This window comes from Raphanus sativus, chromosome 5 (assembly GCF_000801105.2).
Source record: "Raphanus sativus cultivar WK10039 chromosome 5, ASM80110v3, whole genome shotgun sequence".
Lineage (NCBI taxonomy): Eukaryota > Viridiplantae > Streptophyta > Magnoliopsida > Brassicales > Brassicaceae > Raphanus > Raphanus sativus.
Window position 1 is genome coordinate 14,597,089 of NC_079515.1, and position 20,091 is coordinate 14,617,179.

A 20,091-nucleotide genomic window follows, 5' to 3' on the forward strand; every position below is an offset into this window, starting at 1 on the left:
TTTCGGTATCAATGCACATTCTATGTCCTGTGATGGTTCTTGTGGGTATTAATTCATCCTTATCATTTTTCACCACAGTGATCCCACCCTTCTTTGGAACCACATGCACAGGAGATACCCATTTAGAATCTAAAATAGGGTAAATCACACCAGCATCTAAGAGTTTAAGAATCTCCTTCTTTACAACATCCTTCAGGTTAGGATTTAACCTTCTTTGATGCTCGATAGAAGTCATTGATTCATCCTCAAGATGTATCATGTGCATGCACAAAGTGGGTGAAATCCCTTTAATATCATCAAGTGAGTAACCTATTGCTTTTCTAAACCTTTTAAGTGTTTTCAAAAGTTCAGCAAGCTCAGATTCAGTAAGTTCACTACTCACAATGACAGGATAGGTCTCATTAGGGCCAAGGAATGCATACCTTACACCATGGGGGAGTGGTTTGAGCTCCACCTTAGGTGCCTTAAGCTCGCTCCAGTCATCTTGCTGGGTGTTCTCTTGTTGAGTCACTGAAGCTACTTGATGGACCACTTGTGGCAGCTCTTCGTACTGATCCTTACTCTCAAACCCCTTGTGTGAATCCAGCATCATCCCATAGGCAGTACTCTCCAGGTTCTCAATCACTTCAGCCTCCTTCTCCACTGTCAAAGCATGCTGTAGAGGATCTTTTAGAGATAGCTCTTCAAGGAGTTCATCAGCCAGAGCATCCATCTGTTCAATGTAGAAGATTTGCCCTTGCACAGTTGGCTTCTTCATAACCTCCTTGATGTCAAAGTGGAGAATGTGCCTTTTACCCAAGTGGAGATCAATCTTGCCTTCTTTCACATTCACAATAACTCCAGCTGTAGCTAAGAAATGTCTCCCAAGGATTAAGGGATCTTGAGCTTCTTCACCCATCTCAAGTACCACAAAATCTGTAGGGATTTCACAGTTTCCGACCATAAGAGGAAGGTCTTCCAAGATGCCAATAGGGTACTTCACTGAACGATCAGCCAACACCAATGAGAGTCTACACTTCTTATACTGAGTGCAACCAAGCTTCTTTGCAACTGACAAAGGCATCAAACTGACACTAGCTCCCAAATCGCAGAGACATCTCTCAAAAACCATAGGTCCAAGAGCACAAGGCAGTGTGAAGCATCCTGGGTCCTCTAGTTTCTTTGGAACATCAAGCCTCTGGATGATGGCATTGTACTCATGAGTGAGAATCATCATACCCTGCATCTCTTTCTTCTTTGCAGCTACAGCATCTTTGAGGAACTTGCTGTATTGAGGAACCAACATGAAAGCATCAATGATGGCCATTGTGATCTGAACTTCACTCATCTGCTTCTCAAACAAGGCTTTGTACTTCTCCAGCAGCTGCTTCTTGAACCTTCCAGGGAATGGAAGTTTGGGCTCATAAGGAGGGGGAACAAAAGGATTCTCAGTTGCTGGAGCCGCAGCTTGTCCATCTTTCACTGTTTGCTTCTCTTCTCCCACCTTTCCTTTGCCTTTGGCTTCCACAATCTTCTCTAAGATTTCACCATTGATCTTCTCATTCACAATCACAACCTCATCATCAATGTTGATGGCTACCCCCTCACCTTGTTTCTCAGCATCCTTGGTGAGAGTTGGAGGAGGCAACTGTTTGCCACTCCTAAGAGTAACAACCTTCATTGTTTCTTTGGGGTTCTGCTCAGGTTTTCCAGGTAGAGAACCCTGCTGGCGGTTTTGGTGAGTAGTCAAGGAAGCAAACTGGTTCTCCAAGTCCTTGAACTTGTTGTTGAGTCATTGTAGCTACCATCAATCTTGTTGTGGAGATTCTTGAGCTCATAGCCAACATGCTTTTCACTTCTAGTTTGAGACTCCAAGAATTGTTTCAGTAGAATATATGTGCTGCTGGCCTGAGGAGCAGAACTAGAAGGATGAGCTTGCTGCTGAGAAGATTGGTTTCCTTTGTTGGGAAAACCAGGACGAGGATTCTGCTGAGGCTGAGAGTTGCCTTGCTGGTTGTTCCTAGGCTGGTAACCATTCTGCTGGTTGTTTGGGTAAGATCGCTGTTGGTAGTTGTTGTACTGAAAATTTGGCTCCTTCTTGTACCAACTACCATTGTTGTTGATGAAACACAGTTCTTCTTGACCTTCCAAACCATCAACTTCATTAGCACCAGGAGGTGCTTCTTGGGCTGGGTTACCAACGAAGTTCAGCTGCTCTTGTGTAGCCTTATCAGCAATCAGAATGTCGATCTTATCCTGCAAAGCCTTTAACTCTTTCCTCGTCTGCTTATCATCAGTTCTATCTCGTCTGTCATGGTCTCCACTGTAGACTGCGTCACTCTTCACCATGTTGTCAACCAGCTCCTCTGCATCTGCTTCAGTTCTCCCCAAGAAGAACCCATTACTTGCAGTGTCCAATCTGGATCTGTACTTAGGAAGTGCACCCCTGTAGAAGGTGCTCAGCAAGCTCTCTTTGGAGAAACCATGGTGTGGACACTGAGCTTGGTAGCCCTTGAATCTCTCCCAAGCTTCACTGAAGCCTTCCAAGTTCTTCTGCTGGAAACTGGATATCTCGTTTCTTAGCTTAGCAGTTCTTGAAGTAGAGAAGAACTTCTCCAAGAATGCTCTCTTGCAGTCATCCCAGGTGGTGATGGAGTCGCTAGGTAGAGAATTCTCCCACTGACGTGCCTTATCTCCCAGAGAGAAAGGGAATAGCTTGAGTTTGAAAGAATCTTCGGACACACCATTGGTCTTTGACAAACCACAGTAGCTGTCAAACTTGTCCAAGTGATCAAATGGGTATTCTACAGCCAAGCCATGATACTTGTTGTTCTCGATCACGTTGAGGAGTCCTGGTTTGACCTCAAAGTTGTTAGCCTCCACAGCTGGGGCTCTGATGCCAAGCCTATGACCATTGATGTTGGGACGGTCATAGGTACCAATCGGTCGAGCAGGTCGCGGAGGGTGCTGAGGGTTAACCCCTTGACCGTTTGCAGGTGGATCCATATCAATGTCCTGCTGAGCTCTTCTCTGTCTGGATATACCCCTTTCAAGTGCTCTGATGTCAGGTACAAGTGGAACTAGGTCTGATGTGCCCTTGCTCCTCAAGTTCATACACCTGGAATTAAAAGAGGGATGAAAATGTAGAATCAGTAAACAGAAAAAGAAAAATGACTTAGTCTCAAGCAAGTGACTAAATCACAATGTTTAAATCAACTCGGAATTTGGCAACGGCGCCAATTTGATGCTAGGAGTTTCAAAGCTCCTAAAACAAATGTTGTAATATGAGTGAAATGTCGAACCAATTCCAAGGGATTTAAAGCACCAAGAATGCAAGTACTTCCTTAATCTAAGTGCAATCGATGAATTTATGATTTCTAGAACTAGGAGTGCAATAATTAAACAATAAAAACAGTAAATTAAAGAACTTTCTTTTATGAGAAAGGAGAACTCATGGGTATAGAAATTTAGACCTTGGGTGATCAAGCTTCGAACTAAGGATGGCAACAATCAATCAAACTAATCAACCTTAAGCTTAGAGACAATCCTAAACAAACTCTATGTCTAGATGAATGCTCATTTGCTAACATATTTCAGACATCAAATGTCTTTGGCTGAATAATATAAAAGCAATCATTAACAACAAGTCTATTGGCTATCTTAACACCCTTAACAACAAATGTCTATGGTAAAGTGTGTTAAGAGCTTAGGAGAATTGACTCAGACATATCATCGAACACCTTGTGGGTGGGAGATGTCTAAAGATCAACTTTTGAGAGGCCAACTCAATAGGTGCATTATGAATACTCTCCTAGGCAAGGAATAAGGTTTGATTTATACTAAAACATCCTAGAACTAACTTAATCACCCTAAATTTTCGTAACCCATGAATTCAATGGTGGATTACTCACTAAGGTTCATGATCATTCTTAAACCCATATTGAGGTTCAGATTGATCATAAACAGAGAAAAAATAACAGGAATCAATAAGAAATAAAATAAGAACAATGATCAATGATCCAAAAAGAGATTGATCTTCAATAGTTTTGATGTTTACCAAGTAACAAAAGATAGATTAGCCTCTGGTGGCTTACACAATACTTAAACTTAGGTTTTAGAACAGAAAAACGTGCATACAAATGACTAAAATGCCCCTGAGAAATGTTTAACTTCGAGATGAAACGGGTTCGGAGCGACTAGGAGGGGTCGCTCCGAGTGACCGCTGCGGATGAGACGAGCAAGCTGGTCCCCTCGCTGCGCCCAGGTCGCTCCATGTGGTGATTCACAGCGGGTGGCCAGGGTCGCTACACTGAGGTCGCTGTGGCCTTGGTCGTCTCTAAATCACTCCTTTTGCCTCTTTTGAGTTCCCAATGCATCCCAAATGCTCCAGGTGGTACTCCAATACCTGATAAGGACTCATGCGTGCAAAATGCAGCCTAAGCATGCCTAAATCCTATTCTAAATGATCAAAATGCATGCGAATATGAAGATAAAACAATGGAAATATGCAAGACATCAACTCCCCCAAACTTTTCCTTTACTTGTCCTCAAGTGAACTTTCTAGGACTCATAGGGGAAGAGGTTTGAAAGTGGGAGCTCATAGCCAAGAGAAACACACAAGCACTCGCTTCAACATAAGAATTAAGCACAAGCACACTCTCTTTTATTATCCTCTAGCTTCCCTAGGCCTATCTTAACTCAACATTATTCATTCACACATTCAGTTCAGCCAACTCTCACATTCATTAAGCAATACAACAAGAGAGCTCTATGCAAATGGTCAATTGGTCTAAGTCATTTGGGTAAGGGAAGGCTTTTTGTTCTAGTGATCAAGGGGCTCAAAACTCATTATCTTCAAGGTGGTTCATTCTCAAAACAAGTAGCCTTGACATTGCACATAATATATCTAAGAAATGGATCAACTAATGCATACAATGCTCAATCTTCATTGCTCTACCCTTTTTCAAACATACAAGTGACACAATTATTCCCAAAGGTACACCCCACTCACATCTCTCACCCAAAAATCTCAAGAACATATCCACAAACTCTTCAATCAAGGGAAATATTTAAACTTTTAAAACGCAACCTCTTAGCTCATTCACACTTTGCTAGCCCCATTTCTTTATTTCTTTTTTTTTTTTACTTTGTTGTTTTATTATTTTTTTTTATTTTTGGGGGGCCAAGACTTTCACAACTCGAGCTAGAGGTTTTATACAATTCCCAATGAGACAATTAAGCACAAGAGTTCAATCATTTTCTTTCAATTTTCAAATTCCCAAGTCAAACTTCACAACACTCACCCCCCCCCCCACCTATAGCTAGATAATGGTGTATCCAATCTAGCAAGAATGAAGACTGAGCATTGTCGTTCCCAATACTCTCAAGATTATGCACATGTAAGACTTTTCGAAAAAGACCTCACTCAACAATCAATGAAGGCTTAAAAGGAGGAGGGGGTTTTAGGGAGTGGACTGCCACTAGAGATTGTCAAAAAGATCGGCATAAAAGGCGTGACAACTCTAGTGTGTATATCCATGACTTAGCACACAAGGAACCATGAGCAAGAAATTAAGTTCATTCAGTTCATTCAAGGTTGTAGTTGGCTTAAGAGATTGAGTTTCAGGGAGAGTTTTCAAGGCACGAAGCTTACAAGGTTTTCAAGAGAAGCGCATGAACTAAACGAGGCTAGACAGTGCTCTCTACAAGGCATTTTAAATCATTGCTCCCAATGCAAATGAATGCAACCTATATGCTCTAGACTCTCCTAAAAGTGCAAATGATGCAAACTAATGCATACATTGCTCAATCATCAAGCGAGTGACCTATTGCTTTTCTAAACCTTTTAAGTGTTTTCAAAAGTTCAGCAAGCTCAGGTTCAGTAAGTTCACTACTCACAATGACAGGATAGGTCTCATTAGGGCCAAGGAATGCATACCTTACACCATGGGGGATTGGTTTGAGCTCCACTTTAGGTGCCTTAAGCTCGCTCCAGTCATCTTGCTGGGTGTTCTCTTGTTGAGTCACTGAAGCTACTTGATGGACCACTTGTGGCAGCTCTTCGTACTGATCCTTACTCTCAAACCCCTTGTGTGAATCCAGCATCATCCCATAGGCAGTACTCTCCAGGTTCTCAATCACTTCAGCCTCCTTCTCCACTGTCAAAGCATGCTGTAGAGGATCTTCTAGAGATAGCTCTTCAAGGAGTTCATCAGCCAGAGCATCCATCTGTTCAATGTAGAAGATTTGCCCTTGCACAGTTGGTTTCTTCATAACCTCCTTGATGTCAAAGTGGAGAATGTGCCTTTTACCCAAGTGGAGATCAATCTTGCCTTCTTTCACATTCACAATAGCTCCAGCTGTAGCTAAGAAAGGTCTCCCAAGGATTAAGGGATCTTGAGCTTCTTCACCCATCTCAAGTACCACAAAATCTGTAGGGATTTCACAGTTTCCGACCATAAGAGGAAGGTCTTCCAAGATGCCAACATGGTACTTCACTGAACGATCAGCCAACACCAATGAGAGTCTACATTTCTTATACTGAGTGAAACCAAGCTTCTTTGCAACTGACAAAGGCATCAAGCTGACACTAGCTCCCAAATCGCAGAGACATCTCTCAAAAACCATAGGTCCAAGAGCACAAGGCAGTGTGAAGCATCATGGGTCCTCTAGTTTGAAACTAAAGGGATCCCATTGCAAACTAAAGGGATCAATTTTTCAAATCCCCGGCAACGGCGCCAATTTGATGCTAAGAGTTTCAAAGCTCCTAAAACAAATGTTGTAATATGAGTGAAATGTCGAACCAATTCCAAGGGATTCAAAGCACCAAGAATGCAAGTACTTCCTTAATCTAAGTGCAATCGATGAATTTATGATTTCTAGAACTAGGAGTGCAATAATTAAACAATATAAACAGTAAATCAAAGAACTTTCTTTTATGAGAAAGGAGAACTCATGGGTATAGGAATTTAGACCTTGGGTGATCAAGCTTCGAACTAAGGATGGCAACAATCAATCAAACTAATCAACCTTAAGCTTAGACACAATCCTAAACAAACTCTATGTCTAGATGAATGCTCATTTGCTAACATATTTCAGATATCAAATGTCTTTGGCTGAATAATATAAAAGCAATCATTAACAACAAGTCTATTGGCTATCTTAACACCCTTAACAATAAATGTCTTTGGTAAAGTGTGTTAAGAGCTTAGGAGAATTGACTCAGACATATCATCGAACACCTTGTGGGTGGGAGATGTCTAAAGATAAACTTTTGAGAGGCCAACTCAATAGATGCATTATGAATACTCTCCTAGGCAAGGAATAAGGTTTGATTTATACTAAAACATCCTATAACTAACTTAATCACCCTAAATCTTTCTAACCCATGAATTCAATGGTGGATTACTCACTAAGGTTCATGATCATTCTTAAACCCATATTGTGTTTCAGATTGATCATAAACAGAGAAGAAATAACAGGAATCAATAAGAAATAAAATAAGAACAAGGATCAATGATCCAAAAAGAGATTGATCTTCAATAGTTTTGATGTTTACCAAGTAACAAAAGATAGATCAGCCTCTGGTGGCTTACACTATACTTAAACTTAGGTTTTAGAACAGAAAAACGTGCATACAAATGACTAAAATGCCCCTGAGAAATGTTTAACTTCGAGATGAAACGGGTTCGGAGCGACCAGGAGGGGTCGCTCCGGGTGACCGCTGCGGATGAGACGAGCGAGCTGGTCCCCTCGCTGCGCCGAGGTCGCTCCATGTGGTGATTCACAGCGGGTGGCCAGGGTCGCTGCACTGAGGTCGATGTGGCCTTGGTCGTCTCTAAATCACTCCTTTTGCCTCTTTTGAGTTCCCAATGCATCCCAAATGCTCCATGTGGTACTTCAATACCTGATAAGGACTCATGCGTGCAAAATGCAGCCTAAGCATGCCTAAATCATATTCTAAATGATCAAAATGCATGCGAATATGAAGATAAAACAATGGAAATATGCAAGACATCATATTTTCAAATATATTATTGATATTTATAAATCTTTTTCATCAATCACTTTGTTAAAAAAAATAAAAAATACTTTTTTATGACTTCAACATATCCAACAAAATCGGCCAATACATTAAATTAAAAAATAAATTACGTCAATTTATATATGATTATATAAACAATCTAAAATGCTATATGTATACATATATAGCACAACGACCATTATATTTGTCAAAACCAGTTTATTTTATTCAACTTTTCAAAACTCACCCCCACTCCCCGCAAGCGCGAATGTTATCCTAGTCTATACTATTAAAACACAAGACCCCTTTTTGAGGTACCCTTGGTTTTTGAAAGTAGTTAAAAGGGAATGCCACTGCATTATGTTTTAATCTAAGCTTTTTATTAAAGTGTATTTTTCTTAAAAAAATAAAAGAAAAAACGGTACCCATATTTTGCGTAATTTATCACGAACACACATAAATCAGATCCTTGCTTAATTGTTGTTCAAACCGAGATTGTACCAACAATATCCACGGTCGACCCAGATTACAAAGTGCAGATGCTATATACATAACACATCCGAGCCTTTTTTAACTTCTTTCTTCACCTGCCCATAATTAAATTTAATCTTTTACATATCTTGATAATAGACTATCTATATAATAACTATTCATATATATAAGGTTTCATTCCACTGACACTATTCAAAACAATTGGCTAAAACAGTCCCCTCCATCATGAATTGGACCCTGCATACAAATGTTATTAACAAAATATTAGCAGTGCAGATATCGCAATTATTTCCTATCAATAACGAAAATCATTTTTTTTATAATCTGGTATGTGAAAATAATTATTTAGAAACAAAATCGTACTGGGTTAAATTATATATTTTTTTTAAAATAATGGCCTAAATCCAACAACAAACCTATCATAACGAAAACCATATGATTTTGATACAACATAACAGAAATATACTGATGATGGTTATCCCTAGGAATATTCCTAGGTACATATATTTAGTTTATTTAATTCATCAGTAACATACATAGATAATTATTTGCACATCGAATTAGATTTTATTTTATAAAATATATTATTCTTAACATATATTTCAGTTATACAATCGCAGCTACATTCTAATATATCCATTCTTATGGATATCCAACTAAAAATCAGCAGCTCTCGTGAAGTTAAACCTTTCAAAACTTCCTGGAGTGTCAGAGTGAAAGTGCTGCATACATGGATATCTTTCAGTCACCAGTATGATGCCTCTCTTTAGATGGTTTTGACAGACGATAATGTAAGATAATTAGTGTTCCTATCGTTTCAAATATTTATTTTGAAAATGAACTGAAGTGTTGTTTTTTAGATTTATTAGGGTGTCAAGATTCATGCCGCTTGTAGCCAGAATTTATTGAAACGTTTCGAGAGGCAATGTGTTGCTGGTGAATGGAAAGTGATAACTAACTTTATATTACGATCAGCGACTGGTCTTTCCCGTCACACCAACGATCTTTACAAATGGATTTCGTGAGTCAGACTTCAATAACTGATTGTAATCTCGCCTGCCGCAACATGTTCCTTGATCTCTAAGATTTTGCCAACATTGTTAATGGTTCACGTGATCCATGTTATCTTATTGGTAAATTGCCATTCTTTCTTTGTTGTTGTATATTATTTTAGTTTAAAAACTTTAAGTAACACTATAATTCATTTCGTTTTATGCATTTCAGATGTAAATTTGATTTTGGCGGTTCGGGTATCTCGACATGCCTAAGAAAAGAAGTTGCCAAATTGGAATTTACTTTACGGGACATCAAGTGAGTTTAAATTTAACAATATTTAGTTGTGTTATTCTTTTGTTTTTTTTAATTGTAACTAAAAATGTTTGATGATATTCTCAGTGACAACCGTCTTCATTGCTTGATTACGGGGAAGTTGGCTGCAGATTTTTCACAAGATGGCAAACGACTGAAAATTGGAGATGTTTTGTTTAATTAGATTTGCTAGAATCTGCAAATACCAGGGTTTGTTACCATCGTCTAATGTTTTTATCGTTTAGTATTCATTTGTTATATATTAGATTAAATTTTTGTATCTGTTTTATATGTGTTTCAGGAGAGATTTATTTAACCAATGCATACAATTCTTCCCTGTTGTTTGTAAACCCAGATATCCCAGAAACACGATCGCTTAAACAAAAGTGAGATCATCGGTTTTTATGTGTGCTTTTATTTTTTTTAATAACATCTCTGATTTATCCATTTTTCATACATTTAGGTTTCCTGGTGTTGATAATTCAGTTGGTTTGAAACAACTTTACGAAGATAAAATTTTCATCCAGGAAACGCGCCATAGATGGTCGCGGATCCATTCTTAACCATCCAAGAAATGAAACGTTGTGATAAGGTATGATTAATATTGAATTCTGATATAAAAACCAATAAACTGTTGCACACAAGAGATACCCATTAAGCTTATCTATAAAGATTTATATTCTGTTTTGTTTTATTTTAGGGTGTGCAGAGTGATTTTCTCTATTTATGCTATTGACACCATATCTGGTTGGTATTTTCGTGCTTGTATGGTCTGCCACAATAAATTTTTCAAACGAAGTGTTGTTTTTGAAGAAGTGGATGTTCCTAAATGGTATTGTGAATATTGCCAACACAAAATTACCAACGTCGACACAAGGTAATATTTGTAAACATATAATTTATGATGTCATATTTTATTTGAAATTTATAAAAATGTGTAAGTTAATTTGTATTTCTTTATAATTTGCAGAATATTGCCAGATTTACCCTTCTAGACTCGGTCGTAACAGCTATTGTCAAGACCCTAGTTGCAAAAATCGTGAATGCTGGATTGATGGAGGTATATATTTGTTTTACAGATATATTACTTTTTTTAATTATTTGTAGAGATGGTAATATTTCCTGACTCACACTAATATATACAGGTAGGATTTGGCGATGATTTACCATCTCAGTTAGTGGATATAGTTGGTAAAACTTATGGATTTGGCATTTCATTGGATGATAATATAAATTCGTCTGTACCCAACAATTTCAAAGCAAGCAAAGTTTGGACTCTTAGTGATGTTATTTGGAAAAGAACCAAGTATCTCCACCAGAATTCTACTGCTTCAAGAAATAAGCAATGCACAAATGGTGAGAGTGCAGAGGGTACAAGTGGCTGAAGACTGTTATCAGAAATGCGTTGTTTTATTTTTTTCCTTTATAATCTTCATAAATGCGTTTTCGTACTTGGTTTTTTTTTCCTTCATCTTTATTCAGTTGTGTTTTTCAAAATTCTATGAGTTTTAATAAAATTGCTGTTTTTTTAATTTTATATAATCGACTATGACTTCTAAAGATAAAATGTTATAATAATATGAACACAAATAATTTCATCAGGCGAATAACATGCAAAACCAAATTCCCTAACTATCCAGAATCAGTTCCATACCTAATCAAGTTATAATTCTATATATATACCTGAATATTCTCTTCTCTAATGTAAACATATATTTTTGTGTCACTTAGGCATGTTTGTTTATCCGATTTTGCAGAAATATGGCTATGCATCGTAACTGTAGAATAACACATGTTAAACAGCATCAGTATAATTCCAAATATTTGATTACTTTTATAAAATGAAACTATCCAAACCATTATCCATATGTGATTGACAAATAAACAATACTCGAATTTTTTAGATCTGTTAATATTCCCAAGTATGGTAGATTTATATTTTTAAATCTAAAAAGAATATAATCAAAACTACATTTGAAAATTTGTAAGTTTGTTTCGTCAGTTATGATAGGTCTAATTTCTACAATTATTTTAAAAAATTCGAATGTCAAACTTGGAAAAAATAATATGATACTTTCCTGGCATACAAAATCTTCTATAATCTAACTGGCTTTTTTAAAAAAAGGAGATAATATATTAGTTTGTTGAGAATAAGCCCACAGAAAAACTGTATATAGTTTCATTTATTTTAAGCGAGATTTAGAAAAATATAAAATCTGTAGATATGAACATACTAAGATCTTCAGTCAACCTAACTTTCATTATCAACTACAACAGAAAAACAAATATATAGTTGAAACCTTTTTCTAGCCAGATATCGAATATGAAGATTCTAAATTCTGTTGATTTCAAATATTAAACTAACTTGATACTCGCTAAACAATAAATAACCGATTCTATTTCAAATAAAGAATATGCTATTTTATACTTCCACCGATATTATATATACTATATTCTGCCTCTATTATCAATCACATTCTTTCCAGCATTGCGAGTGATAGTTAAAATGTCATACAAAAATAAATGTGTTTACCTAGATAGTTAAAATGTCATACAAAAATAAATGTGTTTACCTATATGAGGTCAGGCCGTGGAAGTGGACTTGGTTGATCCATGTTAAATTCCTGCACACATGGAAACCATCATTTAGCGGGTTTGGTGAAAGTCTGGAAATCATCTTTGTAGACAAAAAGGTATATGATCATTCTTATTTATACTGTTTCTGTTAGTAAAGCGTCATTTTGGATCCGTGCTCTATCATACTTCGGATTAAAACTCAATACGATCTATATTCTCTTGCAGGGATTGAAAATACAAGCAACGTGCAAGAATAACTACATTAAGTCTTTGGGTAAGGAATGCACGGAAGGTAACTGGATGACTGTTGAGAACTTCCAAGTTAGTCCAGCTGGAAAAAAATTCCGACCAACAGACAATATGCACAAGATTACTTTCATCAACCAAAAAGTCATCAAGTCTTCCGACTTCGAAAACGATGACATGTTCCTTGCATTAGCATCATTCGATTATGTTCTCTCTGGTAAAATGGTTTCAGATTTTTTGATAGGTAAATAATTTCTTCTGTATATTCTGTTTTTTTCAGTTTCATTGATAGTTATTCTAATTTAGATTTTATTTTTGAAGACATTCTTGGACAGGCCATAGATGTCTCAGAGCTTCAAACTCTCAATTGTGGTGGAAAGGAGAGAAAAACAAATTGATTTCAGCTTAAGAGACATCAAGTATATTTTTATTAATCATCTTTTAAACTATCATGAATTATCTATTTATTTCGATCTCTAATATTAATTTTATATTTGATATGTATTTTTATTATAGTGACCAACGAGTAGCATGTTCCTTGTGAGGGAAGTTTGCTGAAGTTATGGATACTCATAGAGAGCAGGCACAATTTGGTGTGGTAGTGTGTTTGATCAGATTTGCAAAAATCGGGGCATTTAGGGTATAATACTAACTATGATATCTTTACATAATATATATATATATATGGACTTGAGAATTGTGTTAATCATTTTTTTATTATTTAGGTAATATACAAAAGTCTAATGCTTTTGTTTCAGCCCAATTGGTTTTTGATCCCAACATCAAGGAATCTGATGAGCTAAAAGAAGTGTATATTTCATTACTTTTTATATATTTTAATAATGTTGTTATTTTAATAATCAATGCTTATAATTGTAATGTCTTATATTAGGTTCAAACTTCAAAGTGATTCAGTGAATATGGTTGAATTTTCTGAAGATGGAAAGCAGCTTGCCGTTTCTAACAGTCAAAACAAATTGGACACTTAGAATCATAGCGAGGATATAACTGAATCTGAGCTTTTGAAAACAACACAGGTTTACATTTGTCTAATATACATAATAATTATAACGATGCATTTTTCTTTATTTATATTAGTTTTTTAATTGATGTTTCTGGTTTGTTCCAAGATTGGAAAATACAAGGTTGTAGCTACAATTAATGCTGTTGATACCGACTATGCTTGGTATTATTTTGGCTGTGAATTGTGTCAGCACATGAAATATAAAGTTATCAATCCACCAAGCAACACTTCATCATCGGTCATTACCAAACCATTATTCTGGTGTGAAAAGTGCAACAAAAATGTCATTAATGCTGAACCAAAGTAATTTTATATTAATCTAATTCATATAAACCTTTTTTGGTAATCTTTTTTATAAAAAGGCTGAAGGAAATTTTATTGTAGGTTTAAGCTGCATCTGAAGGTTAAAGATGATACAGCTGAAACCAAATTGGTGCTTCTTGACTGGATTGTGTGTGTTTATTTTTTGATATGAAAATCCTAACAAATATCAACTATATATATTGTTTATTTTAGCTCGAGGATCCTGAGATGTTGCCTCAATGTACTCGATATTGTTGGTAAAACATTCAAGTTTGGTGTTGCTGTCGTAAAAGAAAACATCAGTAATGGAGTTAAAATCTACAAGGTTCTAAAGGTGTGGTCAGTGTACAACACTTTGATGGTTGATTCCCAGTCAGAAGCTATTTCGGATATGGGTGCATCAGCACATTCTGTTTCTGAGGTAACTTAAATCGGATTGTAATTGTGCAGTGTTTTCTTTGTTTTTTTTAATGCTGATCTGGTCTATTATATAGGGATCTCTATTAACTTACACTGATGAGAGCTCTGGATTGGTGATAACTCCTTCAAAGCAATCACAAGATGAGCTGGGAGACCTCAAAGACACCACCTCCACATCAAAGAAGCGTCCTATGAAAAGTGTCAAAGTTGAAAAGATGAGCAATGAAGATCTGAAATTAAAGAAGAATAAGTAAATCATCAATAAGGACGAAGTGGAGATGTCGTGATGCTAAAGAGTTTATTTTATTATCAGACTTTTATAATAAGTGTTAACAAACACAAATGATTTTTTTTTTTGTTTCTTGATGTTTTCTTTCGATTATCATTCAGTTATTTTTTTCTAATCTAATAATAAAAAGCTTTATTACTTGATAAGGTTAAGAAAAATCAGTAGAAAGAATATATGAATCCAAATATTATCGCAATTCAAATATCAGAAAATATGATTTACAGAAAAATATAGTTGCTTACCGAACACACACGCAGGCCGTGGAAATGGGCTTGTTACCATATTATTCCCTCATATTGATCCAATCAATTACCATTCTTAATATTAATATTCTAAAAACTCAATACAATGTGTTTGAGATATTATGGCGCTATATATACATCTGATATATAAACACGGGACCATGTATTTTAACAATATATATCATTTAAAAATATAAATAATATTATATCAAGTAAAATATATTGGCCGATCTGTTAGTTTAGATTTTTACGATAATTTTTTAATAAATTGGTATTATATGTCTTTTCTACAATGTTATGATCTAAACAAGTAAAACAAGAACAATCTTATTCATATCTAAATAAGTTTCTTTGCGACTTTTTTCAGCTTCATCAGAGAAACCATTTCAGTTTCTATGAACCTTCTAAGAAAGACGACACACAGAATTTTCCACGTGATCTGAGTTCTCAACCAAGGAATCCGTGCCACTTATTTTGTTCAATTAATATCGATGCAGCTAATAATCAGTTACCGAGCGTAGGAATTACACCAAACGAGACTCAAGATATGCCTTCCACCCTTAACTCAATAATTCGAACACCACCGAGCAATCAGTCTATACCTCTGAAATCTATTTTTGGCAGGATCTTAAGGATGTAACAAATATACCTAATGGAACGTTTAAAAGCCCGCATTCGCCTGTGTCATATATATCTCCTCCAAGTTTTGACCATGTCTCGCTATCTCCATTTGTATCTTCTAGCAGTAGGTCAAGCTGTAAAAGTAAGAGAACTATAGTATTTAGTATATAAGTGATTACATAATTTTTGTTTTTTGACAATTATATTTTGACACATCTACTTTAATTGTTACAGATAAACATACAAAGCAGAAGTATGTTCCGTCACCTAAAAGAAAGAAACTTGATGGTAGTAAGTGTAGTAAACAATTTCAAAAAAAATTTATGGTTGTGGCTGTTTTATCCAATATAGATACTTAAATTTGTTGCTTCTTTTATGTTTTAGTTGGCAGTATCGGTAAAGATACAGTACAATATTCAGTGCCGAATATTGCAGACATTTTGAACTCAGGTAAACCATTTTAAATTTTTATCAAATGAACATGATGTGAGATGTTTTATAAAGTGGTGGTGAATTAACAACCAAATACTGTGACAGACGCATTAGAAGGTCAATATGCTCAGGAATATGATTTAAGCAGTGAAGAAAGTGATATATATTCTGTTCTTTCATCTCATTCACCATATATATTTAGAGATGTGGATTCACCCAAGTTTGACATTTGAAGTGTGATTAACAAGATTAAAGTGCGGCAATTATTTTCTGCAGAGAGCAAAAAAAATAAAATGGTTCCGACATCTCTGAAAAAGATTGGTAACTTATTCACTTTACCAGTTTTGTACATTTTTTAAGACTAAAACCTATAGATTTGGAATTTAAATATTTCCACTCAATGTTTTACAGCATATGTTGACGAGGGTAATCCTACTTTTCAATGCAAGTTCTGTAAGGCCAAAATGTGGTACGGTGAACGTTTAGACCGAAATACTAGAACAAAGAAGGATCCAGCTTTTTCGATCTGTTGTGGACAAGTCACACTGCCCATGTTAAGGGAGAGCCCTTTAATCATCAAAAAACTGCTTTATGGGAAGGTTGCTAAAAGTCGTTACTACGAGAACAACTTGAGATCATTGAACATGCTCTTCTATTTCACTTCTTTTGGTGGAAAAGTTGATCGCTCTATTCCTAATGGTGTTGGTCCGAAAACTTTTACACTGCAAGGGGAAAATTACCATTTAATGGGCAGTATGAAACCAGATTTTGGTGACTCCGAGGTTGATGATAGAGACGCTGTTATGAGGTATTAAATATAGCAATATTATAACAGCTAAAACTTTTGTGCCAATGGCGTGGTGTTTATCATAATTTTTTTCCTTTTATTCAGCAAATACAAGACAGAAGCAGATAAAACTAAGAAGCAGGAGTTGAGAAAGCAGATTATTGATGATATTATAAAAGTGCTTGACGATGTAAATCCTTATGTTAAGCAGTTTCGGCAGGCACGGGAAAGATTAAGCATGGAACCTAACAAAAATTTCCATATGAGGATTGTGAGTAATCGAGAAAGATATAAGGACTTATGATACTCCAATCGCGTCTGAGGTGGCGGCTTTAATTCCTGGATTTTAATTTGGAGATGGATAGGCGTGACATTGTTTTACAGGAAAAAAAAAACCTTCTGGTTAAAAAGAATAAGTGAGATACATCCTTCCTATCTTGCACTTCAGTATCCCCTTATTTTTCCCTATGGTGAAGATGGATTCAGACTTGGAATAAAAAAAGATTCTCCTGCTGCTGACAAACTGAAGAGAAAAGATATAAGTATGAGGCAATGGTTTGATTTCCGTCTATTTGAAAGAGATGGAGAGTGCCAAACACTTCTGAACTCAAGGAGATTATTTCAGCAATTTTTGGTTGATGCATTCACAACTATCGAGACTAACCGTATCTGTTTCTTGAAGCTGAATCAGAAATGTTTGAGGTATGACAGTTACGACTCGATTAAACAGTCTGAGAACGACGGAAAAGTTAATATGAATGATCAAGGTTCACGATTTATTTTGCCTGCATCTTTCACTGGTTCACCGAGATACATGAAGAATAACTATCTAGACACCATGGCTATTTGTAAACATTATGGTTTCCCTTCGTTGTTCATCACGTTTACGTGCAATCCTAAATGGCCGGAGATTACGAGATATCTAGAGAAGCGAAATTTGAATGCAGAGGATACGCCCGAAATAGTTTCAAGAGTTTTCAAGATGAAGTTGGAATCACTTATGACCGTTTTGGTAGATAACGAGCTGTTGGGCAAAACAGTGGCATGTAAGTTTTTATTGTAAATGCCGAATGATCTATCCAACTAATTACCTTTTGATCAAATATATATTTGACTGCCTTTTTTACTTTGTGCAGCGATGTATACTGTTGAGTTCCAGAAATGTGTGTTGCCGCACGCTCATATATTGTTATTCATGCTCCCAGGTTCTAAAATTACCACAACCAACCATATTGACCAGATCATTTCAGTCGAGATTCCAGACAGAACAGAAGACCCTGAGCCTATGAAGTGGTTAAGGACATGATGATTCATGGCCCTTGTGGTGTTGTCAACTCGAAATCACCATGTATGGAGAATGGAAGATGTACTAAGCTATTTCCAAAGGCTTTTGCAACTAACACTACTGTTAATAAAGAGGGCTTTCCGATGGTCATTTTGATGAGAAGAAAGGTTTCAAGTGCGACAATAGATATGTTATACCATATAACAGAACTCTTTCTCTTATGTTCAGGGCTCATATTAATGTGGAGTGGTGTAATCAGTCGGGACCTATCAAATACTTATTCAAGTATATCAACAAGGGACATGATCGGATTACTGTTACTGTTGAACCGCCAAAAGAAGGAGGATCATCTGAGCAAATTGAGTTGAACAAAGATGAAAACCAAGAAAAAAATGAAATTAAAGATTTTTTGATGGCAGGTATATATTTTTTATATATCTGATTTTAAAATTCGTGTGATTTTATTATTAACATTTTGTCAAGACTAAGACTATATTGTTTTTTGTGTGTTTTTTTTCAGATATGAATCTTCCTGTGAATCTGCATAGAGAACTCTTAAGTTTCCTATTCATTAAAGGTCAGTGCCTGTTGAGAAAACACAGTTTCATTTGCCAGGAAAGCAGACTATAGTTTTTAAGGACGATGACACATTTGAGGAAGTAACAAGTCAGATGCTGATTCAGAATACCTATATCATGGCATGGTTTGAGTTGAACAAGGTTAGTGAGGTTGCTAGAAAGCTAACTTTATATGAAATTCCTACAATGTTTATTTGGAACAAAAAGGAAAGAAAATTACAAGAAAGAAAAAGAGGTTTCTGCCTTGGAAGGATTAATTATGCACCCAAGAAGTTTGAGGAAGCGTATTATCTACGTGTTCTACTGAATATTGTCCGTGGACCAACCATTTTTGAAGATATAAGGACTTTCAATGATGTGCTTTATCCTTCGTTCAAAGAATGTTGTTTTGCTCGTGGCCTATTAGAAGATGACCAGGAATACATCGATGACATAATCAGGTCAAGCTACACGAGTTCTGCAGCCTGTCTACGACATGTATTTGTTGTTATGCTCATGTCCATGACTTTATCAATGCCAGAAAAAGTTTGGGAAAATACATGGGAGTTCCTTTCAGACGACATTCAGTATATGCAGAGAATACGGTTGAACAGACCAGGTAATAGATATATCTTCTGCTTTATGTTTTATTGGATATTACATGCCTTGATGATTTACATAACTCAAAATTTAACATACATCGTTTATCTACAGAACTAAGTTTAACCGATGTTGACAAAAAAGAAGGAGCCCTATTGGAGATTGAAAAAAATTTGAAGAGTAATAGAACTTCTCTATCAAATTGGGATAAGATGCCAAAGCCCTTCCGCGATGCTGCTGATTTACAAAATGTTTTGATTACTGATGAGCTGAGTTACAACCGTGAGAATTTAAGAGAAGAGCATGATAGGGACGTTTTGAAAATGACAGATGAGCAAAGGAAGATTTACAAGGAGATTATTGATGCTGTTATAGAGAAAAGAGGCAGACTTTTCTTTGTTTATGGATTTAGTAGTACCGGGAAGACATTTTTGTGGAGATTATTATCTGCTGCTATTAGATCTAGAAGTGAGATTGCGTTGAATGTTGCCTCAAGTGGTATTGTTTCCCTTCTTTTACAAAGAGGAAGGACTGCACATTCTAGATTCGGTATACCAATCAATCCAGATGAGTACTCTTTTTGTAATTTGCCACCAGGGACTGATGCTGCTAATTTGGTTAAAGAAGACCCTATGATTATTTGGGATGAAGCACCGATGATGAGCAAGCACTGTTTTGAGTCACTCGATAGGAGCTTAGCAGACATTATGAGGATTAAAGAAAAGAAGCCATTTGTTGGGAAAGTTGTTGTATTAGGTGGAGATTTTAGGCAAGTTGTGCTTGTTATAAATGGTGGCTCGAGGGCTGAGATTGTGTTGAATTCTCTAAATTACTCCTATTTGTGGAAACATTGCATAGTGCTCAGATTAACAAAGAACATGAGGTTGCTGTCGACTAATATGACTC

General features: G+C 36.1%; 1 protein-coding gene and 1 non-coding gene across 2 annotated transcripts; one reads left to right on the forward strand and one right to left on the reverse strand.

The window, feature by feature from the left end:
- Positions 1 to 2,458: 2,458 nt before the first annotated feature.
- LOC130495428 (small nucleolar RNA R71) lies at positions 2,459 to 2,565 on the forward strand. The gene has a single exon (XR_008934697.1). It is a non-coding gene; the product is annotated as a small nucleolar RNA R71 (small nucleolar RNA).
- Positions 2,566 to 5,784: 3,219 nt separating this feature from the next.
- LOC108858309 (uncharacterized) lies at positions 5,785 to 6,606 on the reverse strand. Its single transcript, XM_018632260.1, has one exon. It carries the CDS (start codon positions 6,604 to 6,606, stop codon positions 5,785 to 5,787), a length of 822 nt encoding a protein of 273 aa, XP_018487762.1.
- Between the last annotated feature and the right edge of the window lie 13,485 nt (positions 6,607 to 20,091).